Here is a 15,803-nt window from a genome sequence, read left to right as displayed (position 1 = left end):
TTATAAATAATTTTTTCTTTTTCTAAATGTTTTCTTTTTTTTTTTTTTTTGAACAAAATCATCACTATATTTGGCCATTTTAACATTGATTTTTGAAGTGTTAAGGACATTTTGACACACTGAAAGAATTGTGATGAGATGAATGTACGTTATAGATTTGTTGAATAAAAATGATAAAAAACTAATACCATGGTAGCAATTATGTTATAGTATTGTGTCAGTCCAACTCAACACAAATGAATGACACCTACTCAGTCCATTTGTGTTGAACTGAAGGACCTTGGAGGCCAACACCACCAGCACTCTGCAAGGAGAAACAGGGGTTCAGCCCCCTCCAATGTTCTTCACTGGCTTTTATTGAAATCTCAGGCATGAGAAAATATAGTGCAGCAACAAGCTTCAAAGAGAGCCTAAAGGTTAAACAAAAAAGTAGTTGGGCTGTTCCCATAGCTCAGTGGGTAGGGGGCCAGCCACATACACAGAGGCTGGTGGGTTCGAATCCAGCCCAGGCCAGCTAAAACAACAATGACAACTGCAACAAAAAAATAATAACCAAGCATTGTGGCAGGCACCTGTAGTCCCAGCTACTTGGTAGGCTGAGGCAAAAGAATCATTTAAGCCCAAGAGTCTGAAGTTGCTGTGAGCTATGATGCCAAGGCACTCTACAGAGGGCAACAGCTTGAAACTCTGTCTCAAAAAAACCAAAAAACCAAAAAAAAACAAGTAGTTTATTTTTAGCTACATGATTGAACTCTTAACACATTCTGTTTACTGCATTTCTGTCTTATTACTGCTAGTCTATGACTTCGGGCTGGGAGAATATGCTGTGTCTAGAGAGTATTGTTTTTAGTACTCAGGGCCAGCAGTGATGCTTGGCCTTTTCGCAGATTCTCTGTCCCTAGGGCCTAGCACTTTCTTTTTTTTTTTTTTTTTTGATGCAAACAGCAAGAGGATTTTATTCCAGCATGCTGGGGCTTGACTCGCAACTCTTTTAGGAGCCGAGGAGTCAAGCCGGATAGAATACTACCACACTTGTCAATTATCTCAATAAATGTTAATGGCTTGAATTCCCCACTGAAGAGACATAGATTGGTTGACTGGATTAAAAAACACAAGCCATCCATTTGCTGTCTGCAAGAAACACACCTGGCTTCAAAAGACAAATTAAAGCTCCGAGTCAAGGGTTGGAAGACAATTTTTCAGGCAAATGGAATTCAGAAGAAAAGAGGAGTTGCAATCTTATTTTCAGACACATGTGGATTTAAAGCAACTAAAGTCAAAAAAGACAAAGATGGTCACTTTATATTGGTCAAGGGAAAAATACAACAAGAAGACATTTCAATTCTAAATATTTATGCACCCAATTTAAATGCTCCCAGATTCTTGAAGCAGACCTTACTCAGTCTGAGCAATATGATATCTGATAATACCATCATAACAGGGGACTTTAACACTCCTCTTACAGAGCTGGACAGATCCTCTAAACAGAAATTAAACAAGGATATAAGAGACTTAAATGAGACTCTAGAACAACTGTGCTTGATAGACGCATATAGAACACTCCACCCCAAAGATAAAGAATATACATTCTTCTCATCACCCCATGGAACATTCTCCAAAATTGATCATATCCTGGGACACAAAACAAATATCAACAGAATCAAAAGAATTGAAATTTTACCTCGTATCTTCTCAGACCATAAGGCACTAAAGGTGGAACTCAACTCTAACAAAAATGCTCGACCCCACCCAAAGGCATGGAAACTAAACAATCTTCTGTTGAATAACAGATGGGTGCAGGAAGAAATAAAACAGGAAATCATTAACTTCCTTGAGCATAACAACAATGAAGACACAAGCTACCAAAACCTGTGGGATACTGCAAAAGCAGTTTTGAGAGGAAAATTCATCGCTTTAGATGCCTACATTCGAAAAACAGAAAGAGAGCACATCAACAATCTCACAAGAGATCTTATGGAATTGGAAAAGGAAGAACAATCTAAGCCTAATCTAAGCCTTTTCTTCAGTAGAAGAAAAGAAATATCCAAAATCAAATCAGAGATCAATGAAATTGAAAACAAAAGAATCATTCAGAAAATTAATGAAACAAGGAGTTGGTTTTTTGAAAAAATAAATAAAATAGATAAACCATTGGCCAGACTAACGAGGAATAGAAAAGTAAAATCTCTAGTAACCTCAATCAGAAATGATAAAGGGGAAATAACAACTGATCCCACAGAGATACAAGAGATCATCTCTGAATACTACCAGAAACTCTATGCCCAGAAATTTGACAATGTGAAAGAAATGGATCAATATTTGGAATCACACCCTCTCCCTAGACTCAGCCAGGAAGAAAGAGAGCTCCTGAACAGACCAATTTCAAGCACTGAGATCAAAGAAACAATAAAAAATCTTCCAACCAAAAAATGCCCTGGTCCAGATGGCTTCACTCCAGAATTCTATCAAACCTTCAAGGAAGAGCTTATTCCTGTACTGCAGAAATTATTCCAAAAAATTGAGGAAGAAGGAATCTTCCCCAACACATTCTATGAAGCAAACATCACCCTGATACCAAAACCAGGAAAAGACCCAAACAAAAAGGAGAATTTCAGACCAATCTAAATGTTTTCTATTTACACATTCTTTATGCTTGGTATTCTGTTGTGTTTGTGATTATAAATGGCATTTCAACAAAGACATGTTGAGGATAGGCTAGAACCACAGTATAATCCTGGAGCAGCGGTCTCTAGATTTGAGATACAGCAATGTCACTGACTTGCCCTTGGAATTTGGTCACATTGATTCAAATGAGATGGCTGAAAAAGCGTTGCATAAAATACTTGCATAAAACCCCAGTTGTATAAAACCCTGGGGTTGCGAGAGTTACATACATGTACTCACCCAAGTATTTTGAAGAAGTAATATGAATGAATATATTCATTCATAACCCCTATTTCTCAATATATGTTTGAAATCGGATTTATACAAAATGGTTTTGAAGAGAGTCACAGAGACATGAATAAGAATTCATTATAAATATTGTAAAAGTTAAAAGTTATTGATCTTAGCAATACAATTGTATTCTTCTTTTTGAAAATAGCACTTCAGAGACTATATACAGTATATATTTTGGCCCAGATATTGCGGCTCGTGTATATTTAAGAATATACTAAATTAGATTATTATGTTACTGAAACTTCCGGTGGACTTTACTTTTAAGTCCTATTCTAAGTTTGGAGTTTCACATGGTCATAAGTAACAACTCAAATCTGAATTTAGAATTACTCCTTCTTGCTGAAGCAGGTTTATGCCACAACAAAGTAAAAATTGCAATTTACAAACAATAACTCTCTAGAATTGTGTCTGCATTTGAGAACTTCCTGACTTTGGGAAATTAAAATGTTATGCATTCTGCAAATTTAGCATTTTCTACTCATTAAAAAATTGACGTGTCACACAGCTCTTCCATTAATTCTCAAGCACAGAGGAAGTAGCAGACCTCTCTGAGTGTAAATTGTGGCGTGGACGCGCTGCCCCACAGGGCCCAGGAATCCCAGGTGCATTTAATGTGGGGAAGCAATTTACCTTACAAACAGCCATTACTTGACTTTAGAATGATGTGTGTATAACTTTCCGTGGTAGGCATGTGACAAGGTGCTAGCCCATTCCCACTGAAATTTTTGTCAATACAGCAGTTTGATAAGGGCCTAACTGTGTCACCCAGTGAATGCTTTCATCTGTAGCTGGGAAGAAGTTGATGTCATAGCTATGTTTGTGTAGCTCTTGATATGTGCAGTGTCCCAGCTGGCAAATAAATATTCTATACCTGGACCACCTGCCCAGTGCAGGGCTCCACAGTCTCTGGTGTAATAAGTGTGGTCTCGCTTTTGCTTTTTTCCTTTCTGGTAAAACACTTTCCTGCTTTTGAAAGCAGGAATGGAGTTAGAAACTTTAGCCCACAGAAACCTAACCAATGCCTACAGAGCCCCCATAGTGTGAGATGACAAATCAAGATCCTCAACTTCCAGATGAAAAGGAGACCAAGGGCATCCAAAAAGGTGTCACCAGACAAGCAACCACGGCAAAGCAGGGGCCCTTTCAAGGTCACGTGGGTGTAGGTCCAGGGGTATAAGCTAAATTTTTCTTTTTGTCTGAAAATCCAGCAGCAGGATAATATATTCTAGAAATCAGCCACCTTACACCAGGGCCCTTCATCACTGGACTTTTTCTGTCGTGTGTCTTTACTACCATGGAAAGATTCTAATATCATCACCTTTAGATTGAATAATTTATTATTCTGTTTAAAGAAGCATTGACAGGGATGGAGTCTACTACATAAAAAAATGCTCAAGCAGCTGATGTATGAGTTTGATTTTACTGAACTGTTAGTTAAATTTTAGATATTTAAGCTTCACCTACTGAGCAGTCATGAGATAAGACGTTTACATCCTGGGATGTTAATTATCTGATATTCCTACTCAGCAGGGTGTGTTTTTTTGCTACTAGGAATAGAATTATAGACCAACTGAGTGAGGTGTAGCCACTGTCATCTGAAGGCTGAAGCAGGAAATTATCCCAGCAATTTAGATAACTGACATTAGTGATAAGCAAATGTTCTTTTCGATTGTTATTGTCATGTCCCAGAATTTATGTATTCATTTATTTGGCGTTCCTTAAGCCTCATCAATAAATAAACCCTCAGAAGAGTGGTAAATTATAACAAATGACCCTGGTTGTCTTTGACAGACCTGACCTTTGACATCATTAGTGCAGCCCTGATGGGTTTGCTGGGTAAGAACTTACCTAAACGGAAAAAAGAAAATCTGGGCATGTTTACTTTGAATGGCCATTGAGGTTTTAGTAAGAACATTTGCATCCTAAGAAATTTAATTGGGGTGAGAAAAATCCCATGTTTTGGCTAAAGTCACTGGCAAAAAGGGTGCCAGGCAGCCAGGTCAAGGGGAGGGGTGGGTCCATCTGGAGTACAGATTCTTCTAATGAAAGATCATGAAGTGAAGAAAGATCTTACGAAGTAGTCTAATGTCTTTAGAGTAGGTTAATAGGATTGAAAATAACTAGGAACTTTGTGATTGAAAAAATAAAATAGGTACTTTTTTTTTTTTATTGTTGGGGATTCATTGAGGGTACAATAAGCCAGGTTACACTGATTGCATTTGTAGGTAAAGTCCACCTATGTCTTTACAAACTACAATTATGTCATACGTTTAAGTTGTATCATGCTCGCCCATGTACAAGATGTGAATCAATCCTCTATTATACTTAATCCTCACAGTATCATAAAAACTATTTGCATGTATTAAGGTCACAGAAGCAAATTAAAGTTAAAGAAGCAGCTCCACATTGACATATAATGAGTAGTTGAAGACAAGCAGGTATACCTTACAAAATACTTCCCATCTGTTTTGGGGCAGGGATTTGATAGTTAATGTAAAAATAGGGAATTTTCATTCCCAGACATCTACATACAGACTTTCCTTTTAGGTAAGTTTGGATCAATGGCTCTCCAATGTAGGAGGGCATAAAATTACTATATTATACACATTGTAATTGAAAGGAATTTATTAGTGAATTTTTATTTGATTTCCACCTATGGCACCAATTTTGGATTCTGGCCTAAGTTGCTTCTGACTCCAGTCCTCCATGTTAGACACTGTAGACACAACCAAGCTGCAATGAAATTGAATGGGTTCAATATCATTAACTCTGAGAATGTAGGGGCAAAAAAAACCGCAGAGTTTTTGATAATCCTATAAAATAGTTCTCGTTGGCAGATGAAGAAACTGAGGCATAGAATTAAAATCACCCACCTAACACCCACAAACAAGTTTTAGAGCCAACCTAGGAAATCAAATCTGTTTCATTTTGCAGCCTGTTTCCATGAAGGCTGTTGAAGCAAATGGTTGTCAGCTTTCATGGCTTTAAAATGGGATTTTCTTCTGAGGTAGAGAGTCCCTCCAATGACTGATATTTATTCCTTTTTTCCTGATGTTATTTTGAGGGACATGGTGTTTCTCCTTTTAAATATTTACTTACCATAGGATTTTATGCCAAGTACAGTGTGACTATCATGCATTAACAACTACATAATTCACGTTAGAGTAGAAATGCCAAGACTTGTCCCACGCTGGAAGCAAAAGACACCGGCGGGAAGTTGTTTCGATAAGGCAGAAACGCCCTCTGTGTTATTTTAGCTTTATAAATTTCATGAATACTAATGATGACGTTACAAATGGAGCAGTAGTTTACAGTCTAAATCAGTAGTGTTACCTCATTCAATCACTGAATTACAAATGAAGCCGGGAACCTGTCGAGCCTTTTTCTATTATTTCCTTGTCTCTCTTCATTTAAATCTACTAATTATTGCTCCTATAGCACTTCCATGGACCCTGGAGCTGGAGCCCGAGGGCTGGATCTTACCTGAGCTCTACTGTTTCACCAATTTTGTAATGTGAGACAAGTCCCTTTACCACTTTATGCTCAAATAAAGTAAGAAGTTCTAGTCAACCATCTTTTTCACCTCCAACCTCCTGAGGTTTGCGTGTTGGTGAGAGCATAGAGTTGCTTTTGAGAAATTTAAATCTGGCCAGTGATATTCAGAAATTATGACATTTCCCACATCAACATACTTCCTTAATTTTTTTTTCTATGAAAGAATTATGGCATAAAAAGTTTTATTATGTTTTTGAAAAAATGAATCACAAACCATGTTCATGTTTGGATTTAATCTGCTATCTATATTGTATAAATAGAAAAAATCTTTAAAGACTAGAAAAATAGAAGTAGTTGCTGTTTATTGGGAAAATGAAGATTTACTTTTATAATAGTTTCTGAGACTTCATAAACAGACCAAACGGGCTATTTTCAAGCATTTTATTACTCAGTTACTAGGTGTTGGCCATGTACTTAAAGATAATTCGATGTTACTTTCTGCAGCATAAAACCAAGGAAAGCTGTCTTTTTTTTTTTTAAGCTACTTGGACATGATCTCTGATCTTTCATAATAGTTGGACATCCCCATCGCTAGCCTAAAAGATGACCTTAGGCAAATTAAGAAAAGTCATTTTTTTCTTCAGTCATTTTATCACTAGCAGCCAGAAAACAGTGCCATTAATGATCCAAATCTACAGGAAACACAGACGTGACAGGTATCACCCACAGCTGGACAAATACAAAACTCGCTCACCACCATCGATTATACTTATGGGAATTTTGAAATCAAATTTTGTCTGGTTGAATTTCAACACTGTAGATACCTTTGAAAATATCATTTCTCACCTCTGGGAGTCAGTGTCCTTGTCTGAAAAAGGCTGTACAAGGTATCTCTTGAAATTATGTTTTGAGCAATTATGGTATGTCTTTCTGATAAAAGGTAATTACATTAACTTTCCCCCAAAATATTATGGGGTGCAAATAGTTTTGCTGATGGGTTGCTTTTGTAATGCATGTGTCAGAGTTACGAGTTTGCTCGTCACCTATCTGGTGTCCACTGCCCCTGTGATAGGCAGGTTTGGACCCTCCTCTCCTCCCCTCTCCCTTAAGACATAGCTTGCTCTTGCTCCAGTTTTCAAACTGAGGCTTCACTTAAAGTTTCTCTCCACAATCAAAGCTCCTCCAGTTCCTATTCCCCCAAATCAGGCAAATCCCTTCTTTAAAAAATAAATGTTCTTAAAAAATAGAAATAATAATAATAAGAAGAAGAGGCTATAAGGAATAAGAAATTCCCTTGGAAGGCAGCAGCCCTGCCCTCTGCTCAGCTCCTGAGGCTACAGCACCCGGTGGAAGCCAGCCTCTCACCCTTCCTCAGGCTCCACGCCTGTGCCTCTGTCAGTCCAAAAGAGGTGATTTTGAAAGCTGTCAGTGGCACTGTAGTTTGTTCCAGACAGTTCTTTCACTGGCGAGACTGTTCCTTCCATCGCAGGACATTCCATATCCCTGGCACTCACTCCCTAAATGCCAAAACAACCCCCTAGTCATAACAACCAAAAACACCTCCCCTGTCCCATTGCAAAGACCCTTTTGAGAAATGGCACCACTTCTAGTTGAGAAATACTGTTAGCATCAATTTTCACTTTGGCCCTAGAAATTTGCTTCTGCAATATGCTTCTGTATCTTTGCCAGAAGCCACAAAAACCCGGGCATAAACCTCTTTCAGTGAAGAGGGTGAAAGAGTATTCAGTACTTCAAAGAGGGCATTGCTCATGGTTTCTCTGGAAAACTGAGCCCCTGGTTTCTATCGTAATGGGGGAAACTGAGATTTAAGCACATTTCCTGAGGTCACTCATTAAAAATATTAGGCTGTGTTAGTTAAGTGTACAGATAAAATCCCTTACGAGCTCAGCCTCTGGTATACGTTAGCAATGTGTGCCATAATAATATCACTATCATTGTTGGTCACTTGCTGAGTACTTGCACTGTACCAGCTCTTTACAAATCTCATTCATTCTTTCCATAGCTGTGGAAGAAAGTATCTGTATCCCCTTACACAGATTAGAAAACTGATGCTCAGAGAAGTGGTTTTGACCAAACTCTCACAGATAAGAAGTGGCAGAGCTTGGATTCAAACTCAAGTTCATCAGAATGAAAAATCAGGGCTTCACTGCTTGCCAATGACCCTGTTGCTTTTCAGTCTACCTTGCTTTCAAGTAGCAGGAATGTTAACTGAAATCTTTAACTTATGAACCAGCCTGTCCGTAGCAACCACATAAACAATTCTTTTGCACTGCATTCTGCTTGATATGTTATTTTTCACTATTGCTAGGACTATTCTCAGCAGGGTCACCTTGTTAGCCGAAGAAAATGTTTCATGTCGTTCCGTGAGAGACAGATCATATGGAGAAGCATTAAAAACAAACCCTAGAAAATGCGTCTGTGTTACCCTCATTTAGGGTATTGGAACAGTAATCCTCTTCTCTGATTCCGAGTCTTCTCACTGACACTTTACTTCTGCAGTTGCAGAAGTGTTACAAAAAGGATGGAAAAAGTTGTACAAAGATGCCTTCCAACACTCTTTACCAGTGTTTCATAGGCAGGAAATTGGGGGTTGAACCATTTGAGTACACTTAATATCAGACTGTTGTACTTTCCCATGTGGGAAAATAACAGTCTGGCTAGATTGGTTCTAATTGGCTATGAGGGATAACTAATCGTGAATAAGATTTTGTCTTTAATATTTTAAAATTTTATAACCACCTCAAATTGCAAATACCTCATCAAATATATCGATGTGCTATCCTTTAGCAATTCATTATCTATAGAGAAACCAAAGTGAATCTCTTTCAAAATGGCATTCCATCACAGGATTAGCATTTCACTTAGAATAAAATCGAAACTTCTCATTGTGGACGGCCAGGCGGGCGTGATTTGGCCACTGCCCACCTTGTGACCCCACCTCACTCCCCTGGTGCCTCCCCACCCTGTTTTCATGTTGGGACTTTCACTGAACACTATTTCCTTCTGGCCTTGACTTGGCTGATTCCTTCTCATCCCTTACGCTGCAGACCAAATTTCATCTCAATAAAAAATGCTTCCCTAATTCCCTAAGTTGGCATACCTATATCTCCAATCACATTACATTTTTTTACTTTTTCAGTATTTGAAACGATCTTTTTGTTTTGTTTTCTTTTTGTTTTTTTTTTTTTTTTTGTAGAGACAGAGTCTCACTGTACTGCCCTCGGTAGAGTGCCGTGGCCTCACACAGCTCACAGCAACCTCCAGCTCTTGGGCTTAAGCAATTCTCTTGCCTCAGCCTCCCAAGCAGCTGGGACTACAGGTGCCCGCCACAACACCCGGCTATTTTTTGGTTGCAGTTTTGGCCGAGGCCAGGTTTGAACTCTCTACCCTCGGTATATGGGGCTGGCGCCCTACTCACTGAGCCACAGGCGCCACCCTGTTTTGTTTTCTTGATTGTTTTTTATTAACCTACAATGGAAGCTGCAGGAAGGTACCCCCATGTCTGAAATAGAACCCAGAATGTAATAGGGTTCAAGAGTATTAATGAATGAATGCCAGTTCTGTGCATATAATAAAATTTAAGTCTCAGATGAATACCACAGGGCACAAAAAAAGGCAGTTCAAATCTACATAAACATATGAAAGGTGAAATCAAAAGAAAAACTATAAAGTTCTTCCCTATTATTCTTTTCTCTGCCTGTGAAGAACAGGAATTCTGTTGGAAAGGAAAAACATAAGCTATAGAAGCCCCAGCACTGCCTTGGAGGGGAAATTTCAGATCGTGGTGTATCTCTCTGGATACAACGTCTCCTTTTATAAGTACAGCTCTCCTGCTTGCTCAAGCAGGCCCATGCTGATCCTTAGCAAAATGTTCAGGAGGAACATCAGAACAGTTCCAAATATCCTATTTTATACTCGTTTCCTTGCCCTCTTGGCTGCAAAAATAAGTCTTTTGACATTCCTCTACTTAACGTCATCACTTCCAACAGGAAGGCGTCGTTATCTGGTCTCCTTTACCAGTTTGGTTTGTCTTAAGCCTCTGGGCTTTAAGACGAAAGCCTGCCTGCGTTGCAGGTGTCCCTTTATTGAGTTCACAGAATACAAATGGAAAAAGGTTATTACCAGACGGAGGTGTTTAAAAATGAAAATCAAACCTAATGCATGGACTCAGACAACTGGAATAAGGAATATAATATTTATAAAACTGAGTAGGAGGCTGCAATCACTGCTCTAAAATAAGACATTAAAAATTAATTCAGAGCAAACCTGTCTGTGCTACAGCAAACCTCTCTTTCATTAAGGTAGCACCGTGTGTTTCTCCAGAATTAGGTCCCCCAAAATAGGTAAATAGCTTGTAAGAGCTGAGCATGCTGCAGATGATGGAAGTGCTGCCGGGGCCACAAGGCAGAGTGGCTGTCAGTGTTAAAGCTTCTCTGGCCTAGTGTTTTGAACCAGTTAATTGTGACTCTCGCAGTGTCCCTGTATTTTTGGCCCTGGAATCTTACTAGGAAGGTTTCATTCACATGTTTCTTATACATCTTCATTTGATTAACCTAAATTGTGCCCTATCATTTGATGATGCTGTAGAATATTAAATCTTTGAATCTGTGGGTGCCCATTATACTTAGAAACTTTCCACAAGATTTTGCATTTCAGAAGTTTGTGTTGCACGTGTGTGTGTGATTTCTCCCTGTCTTGCTCTGCTTCACAGTATTATCATTATTAGTGTTATGTTATTATTCCTGTTAGTTTCCAACCTCACAATATACTAAAAAGGAAGAAAACTAAAACAGCTAGTGTTATTTCTGTTGAGATGAGGGTTTTATTTTGCCCAATTTTCACTATTCCTCTGGAGCCCTAGAATAAATAATCTTATAACCTCTCAGACCTATTCATTTTCAAATGATTTCTAGTAAAAAGCATTCAGTTTCCATTGCATTGCCAAACTGTTCAGTCCCTGGGCAATACCTATTGGATTCCTTTTAAATGAAGGGGGTAAAAAACAATAGGAAATCCGAAAAGTGGATTTGAGATGGGCTGGGAGAGGTGGACTCAGCTCAGCTCAGTAAATGGCCACTTAACCTTTGACCAGTGACAACACATCTTCTTTGGTTCTATTAGACCAAGAGCAAGCTGTTATGATTAAATAAAAAAATAATAATAATAATAATAATAAACACAACTGTGTACAGCCTTACTGAAAATGTCCTGGGAATTAAAGCATATGGCAAGGAAGAAGAAAAAAAGATTTTCCTTATGCTAATGACCCTTGATGTCTGAAATAAATTAGATCCATTAGAGTTTATGCTCAATAAAAGAAAGACTTTAAGCACTCCAAAGTTAGTGACTCGAGACCAGTTTTTGCTCTGAAATTCAATCTGCCTACTTATTAATTCTTAGTGAGGCTCCAGAGCAGACAGAAGATGCAAAATCATAATTTTGCACTGAAAGAGAATCTTAAAGGACCACAGGTTTCTTTTCCCTTCCTTTTAATTAAACCATTTTTCATGCTTCCTGTTTTGTTTCCCTCATTAATTTGATTTTGTTCCCATTTTTGTTTTATTTTTTTTTTCTTTTCAAGGTTTCATTTATCCTATTTCAACTGAACAGAGAACCCAGAATGAATATGGATTTTCTTGTAAGTTGGATGTTTGAATTTTATGTTGCTGAATAATCATGTAACGTTATTGCTCCCAGTTCAAGTTTACCTTTCTTGGGCTCACAGATGTGCACACAGGAAAAAGGAGCCTAATATATTCTAACATGGAAAACAAATTAGATTTTCACTGCTGAAGGGAAGAAAGGGTCATTTCATGACTCTGCCAGCTTTAAAATCTATCTGTCTTCCATTAAAAAGCCTGAGTCTCAGTAGCTGACAAAATACATAATGAAATATGCTGATATAAGTAAAGGGCAGAGTTCAAATACTAAAAACAAGAGGGTTGATAAAAGGCACATCTGTTGAGCTAGAAATCATGAATGTGCAATAAGTAATTATGGCCCAGTAGAGTAAAACATTAAGGAGTTAGATGGAATATTCGGACCCGAGTTCAGAATCCAATGGCAGGGCCTCTGATGAAACTCAGCAGGAAAGTGAAGTCAGCACTTCAAAGCAGCACCTCACCCAACCAGAAGTATTTGGGATGTCATTGGTTTTCTGAAAAAAAATCTGCCAATGCCAATATTGGCTTAATTAATGGAAGAGTGGATATTCCGCTTTGAGGACAGTATTTTAAAAAGGCAAGTGAAAGCCTTTCCCATATGATACATTTAAACACAAAATGCTAAAAAAAAGAGCAGTTTCCATAAGGAATTTTTATATACTGTCCTGCAGGAAAGCTACCTGTCTAGAGTGTGGGTTGGTTATCACATAAGCCACCAGCCAATGAAATGATGAATTATTTTCACCACATAAACCATATGACTGTCTTGAGAGAGGAGTGGCCCCTGAAATCTTAGGACATCATGGGACCTACAAATTTGAAAATTCTCTCTTCCCCCAAAATGCACATGCGTATAAAATTGACTATAAAATGTTGGGTTGCTCTTGACTGCCTGAAGTATTAATTTAACCACTTCTTTTGCAGTGAACAGAGCAGCTTTGGTTAACTCTGCTGACTATTTCTTGTGGGTTACAGAAAACTAAAAAAGAGAGACTCTAAGGGTCTCGAGAGTTCAGCAAAGGTTTGGTTTTGATTTTGATTATCAGCCTCTATCACCTTTTCCAGTTGGATCAAAGCACATTCCAGGCCCCCAACACGATATGCATCATTTGCAGGAATTCTGTTTTTGCTTTACCCACAAGTCTGCTCTCAAATATGCACACTGTGTTGGTCAAGTGCTTATTTGCCTTTTGGGTAGTCCGACCCGTCTGAGCACTGAGCCACGACTTTATCTTACTTAGTGCACCATAGTTATATTTTATTCCAGTAATGAGTAGCTCAAATGTAAATGTCTTACAAGGGAGCGTGGGGAGCTCAGGGTTCTCAGAGACAACATTGCATCTGTATCAAAAGGCTGGCCTCAGAGAAGGTTATCAGCGTTAACCTCTGCTCCCTAGATCTACGTCTTCTGAAAGCACACGTTTCAAATCCAGTATGTTTGCTCCTAATATTTGCTTTGCTTCGATATACCATCCCCACCCACCCCTCCATTGATTTAGGGGAAAGTGAGAAGAGTTTTATGGAAAGTAATTTCATGACTTGGAATGATACTTAGGAAAATATTCTGGTTCAATAAACAGACACATTCAAAATATGCCAGGTTCCTAACGGTGTTGATGTTTATGTTTTTCAAGAACTATCATTTAACTTAAAAACTCTTCCAAACTTTTCCACCTGAAGTGAGTAATAAACCTTCCCCGCCCCCCGTGGGTCAGGATGGGTTTAGTTCCAGTTTCTTTATATGCCTAGTAATAAATGTTCTGTTATGCTGCCCAATTATAAGATAGATTAGTGGGTGGATAGATGTAGAGTGGGAAAGGAAAAGAAATCAGAAATAATTTTCCACTGAAAGGCCACAGCTATTTTATATAGCTTTTGAAATAGATTTGAAATTAACCTATAAAAAAGGCAATAAATGTCTGAAAAAATTATAGCAATACATATGTGTAGTGTGGGAAGTTTCTTTAAGCAGCTGGTCCAGCATTTCCTTCCTTCCCTCTAGCTGCTCCTGACTCAGATGACGTTGCTCTCTACGTGGGGATTGTCATAGCAGTGATAGTGTGCCTGGCCATCTCGGTAGTGGTGGCCTTGTTCGTGTATCGGAAGAATCATCGTGACTTTGAGTCTGACATCATTGACTCTTCAGCACTCAATGGGGGCTTTCAGCCTGTGAACATCAAGGCGGCAAGACAAGGTCAGTGGGCATTTCACGTCACACCTGGTGTGTCGCACGAGAGCTCTTCCCCTCTGTGGCTTCAAGACCAGTGACATTTGGGTCATCCAGTTCAACTAGAATGTAGGCCCCCTAAAGTCAGAGGTTTGGGTCAACTGTGTTCCTTACCATATTAACATCATTCACCTAACAAATTAAAGTTCACCATGTACACAAATCATCTTTTTCTTCTTTTCTGACAGATATACTTTGTAACTTCTATTGGAAAAGAGTATACTGATAAGTAGACTGATTTCTTGTGTCTCCTTTTTCCATTCTGACAAGACATTGTGTCTACTGTAACAAGAGGAAAATGGGGCTTTCTGTTCAGTACAATCTGTTGAAATGTACCTTAAGTATTATAAGTAGGCTTCAAAGTGGAATGCAGAATGAGCTTGCTACTTATTTATAGCCAACGACCATGTAGACTCCAGTCATCTGGTCGCCCTGTTTCCAGTACAGCCTTAGCATCCATACATCTCTAATATTAGCTGAGCTGCTTTGGTTTGGGCTCGGAAAGTGTGAGGGGGAGTCTGACTGATGTAGGCTGGCCTGAATGGAGAATACAAATAGAATTTTTTCTCTTCTGACCCAGATCTTCTGGCAGTGCCCCCAGACCTCACATCAGCTGCGGCCATGTACAGGGGACCCGTCTATGCCCTGCATGACGTCTCGGACAAAATCCCAATGACCAACTCTCCAATCCTGGATCCACTGCCCAACCTGAAAATCAAAGTGTACAACACCTCCGGTGCTGTCACCCCCCAAGATGACCTCTCAGAGTTCACATCCAAGCTGTCCCCACAGATGACTCAGTCACTATTAGAGAATGAGGCTCTCAACCTGAAGAATCAGAGTCTCGCAAGACAGACGGATCCATCCTGCACAGCGTTTGGCACCTTCAACTCCCTGGGAGGTCACCTCATTGTTCCCAATTCAGGTAATTCTAAAGGTTTACATTGCAGAGGTGCAGCTTGAAACATATTTTTTGTACCACTAGGCCTGAAAAGTTAAATGTGACCTAACTCAAATCCATTTTCAATGTCAACCAAATATTATTTCAGAAAAATAAGCAGCAAAAATATTTATTTTCCCCCAACTAACACTGAAAATACTTCTCCTGGAAATAGCCCCTCTCCCCTGAGGTGTGATTTAAAATTATCATTGCCCTTCTTTTTTAAGAGAATTTTAGAAGGCAGCATGGAGCCAGGAGTCCTCACTGTTGTCATTGCACTTTAAAAGCACAAATTAATTAGGAAACAGTCGGTTCAGTTCCAATTTACTATAGGAAGCAATACTTCTGAATACTAATTTTTAGATCACCAGCAAGTATATTATCAGATCTTCAATTATTAACATACCTCTTTGTCACATAGTCTTTAACCTCAAAGTGTTGATAAGGTTTGCTCTGCACCCCTCTCTGATATATCTGTCTAGACACACCAGATTCATCA

General features: G+C 38.8%; 1 protein-coding gene across 1 annotated transcript in view; it reads left to right on the top strand.

Moving 5' to 3' along the window:
- Nucleotides 1-15,803, top strand: part of UNC5C (unc-5 netrin receptor C) — a 398,375-nt gene that overhangs the window by 337,403 nt on the left and 45,169 nt on the right. The window contains exons 8-10 of the mRNA XM_053609613.1: nt 12,056-12,112; nt 14,140-14,331; nt 14,945-15,289. Of these exons, the coding sequence (XP_053465588.1) occupies nt 12,056-12,112; nt 14,140-14,331; nt 14,945-15,289 (594 nt within the window). The remainder of the gene's footprint in view (nt 1-12,055; nt 12,113-14,139; nt 14,332-14,944; nt 15,290-15,803) is intronic.

This window comes from Nycticebus coucang, chromosome 1, assembly GCF_027406575.1.
Source record: "Nycticebus coucang isolate mNycCou1 chromosome 1, mNycCou1.pri, whole genome shotgun sequence".
Taxonomy (NCBI): Eukaryota; Metazoa; Chordata; class Mammalia; order Primates; family Lorisidae; genus Nycticebus; species Nycticebus coucang.
This window is presented reverse-complemented; position numbering and strand designations above follow the sequence as displayed.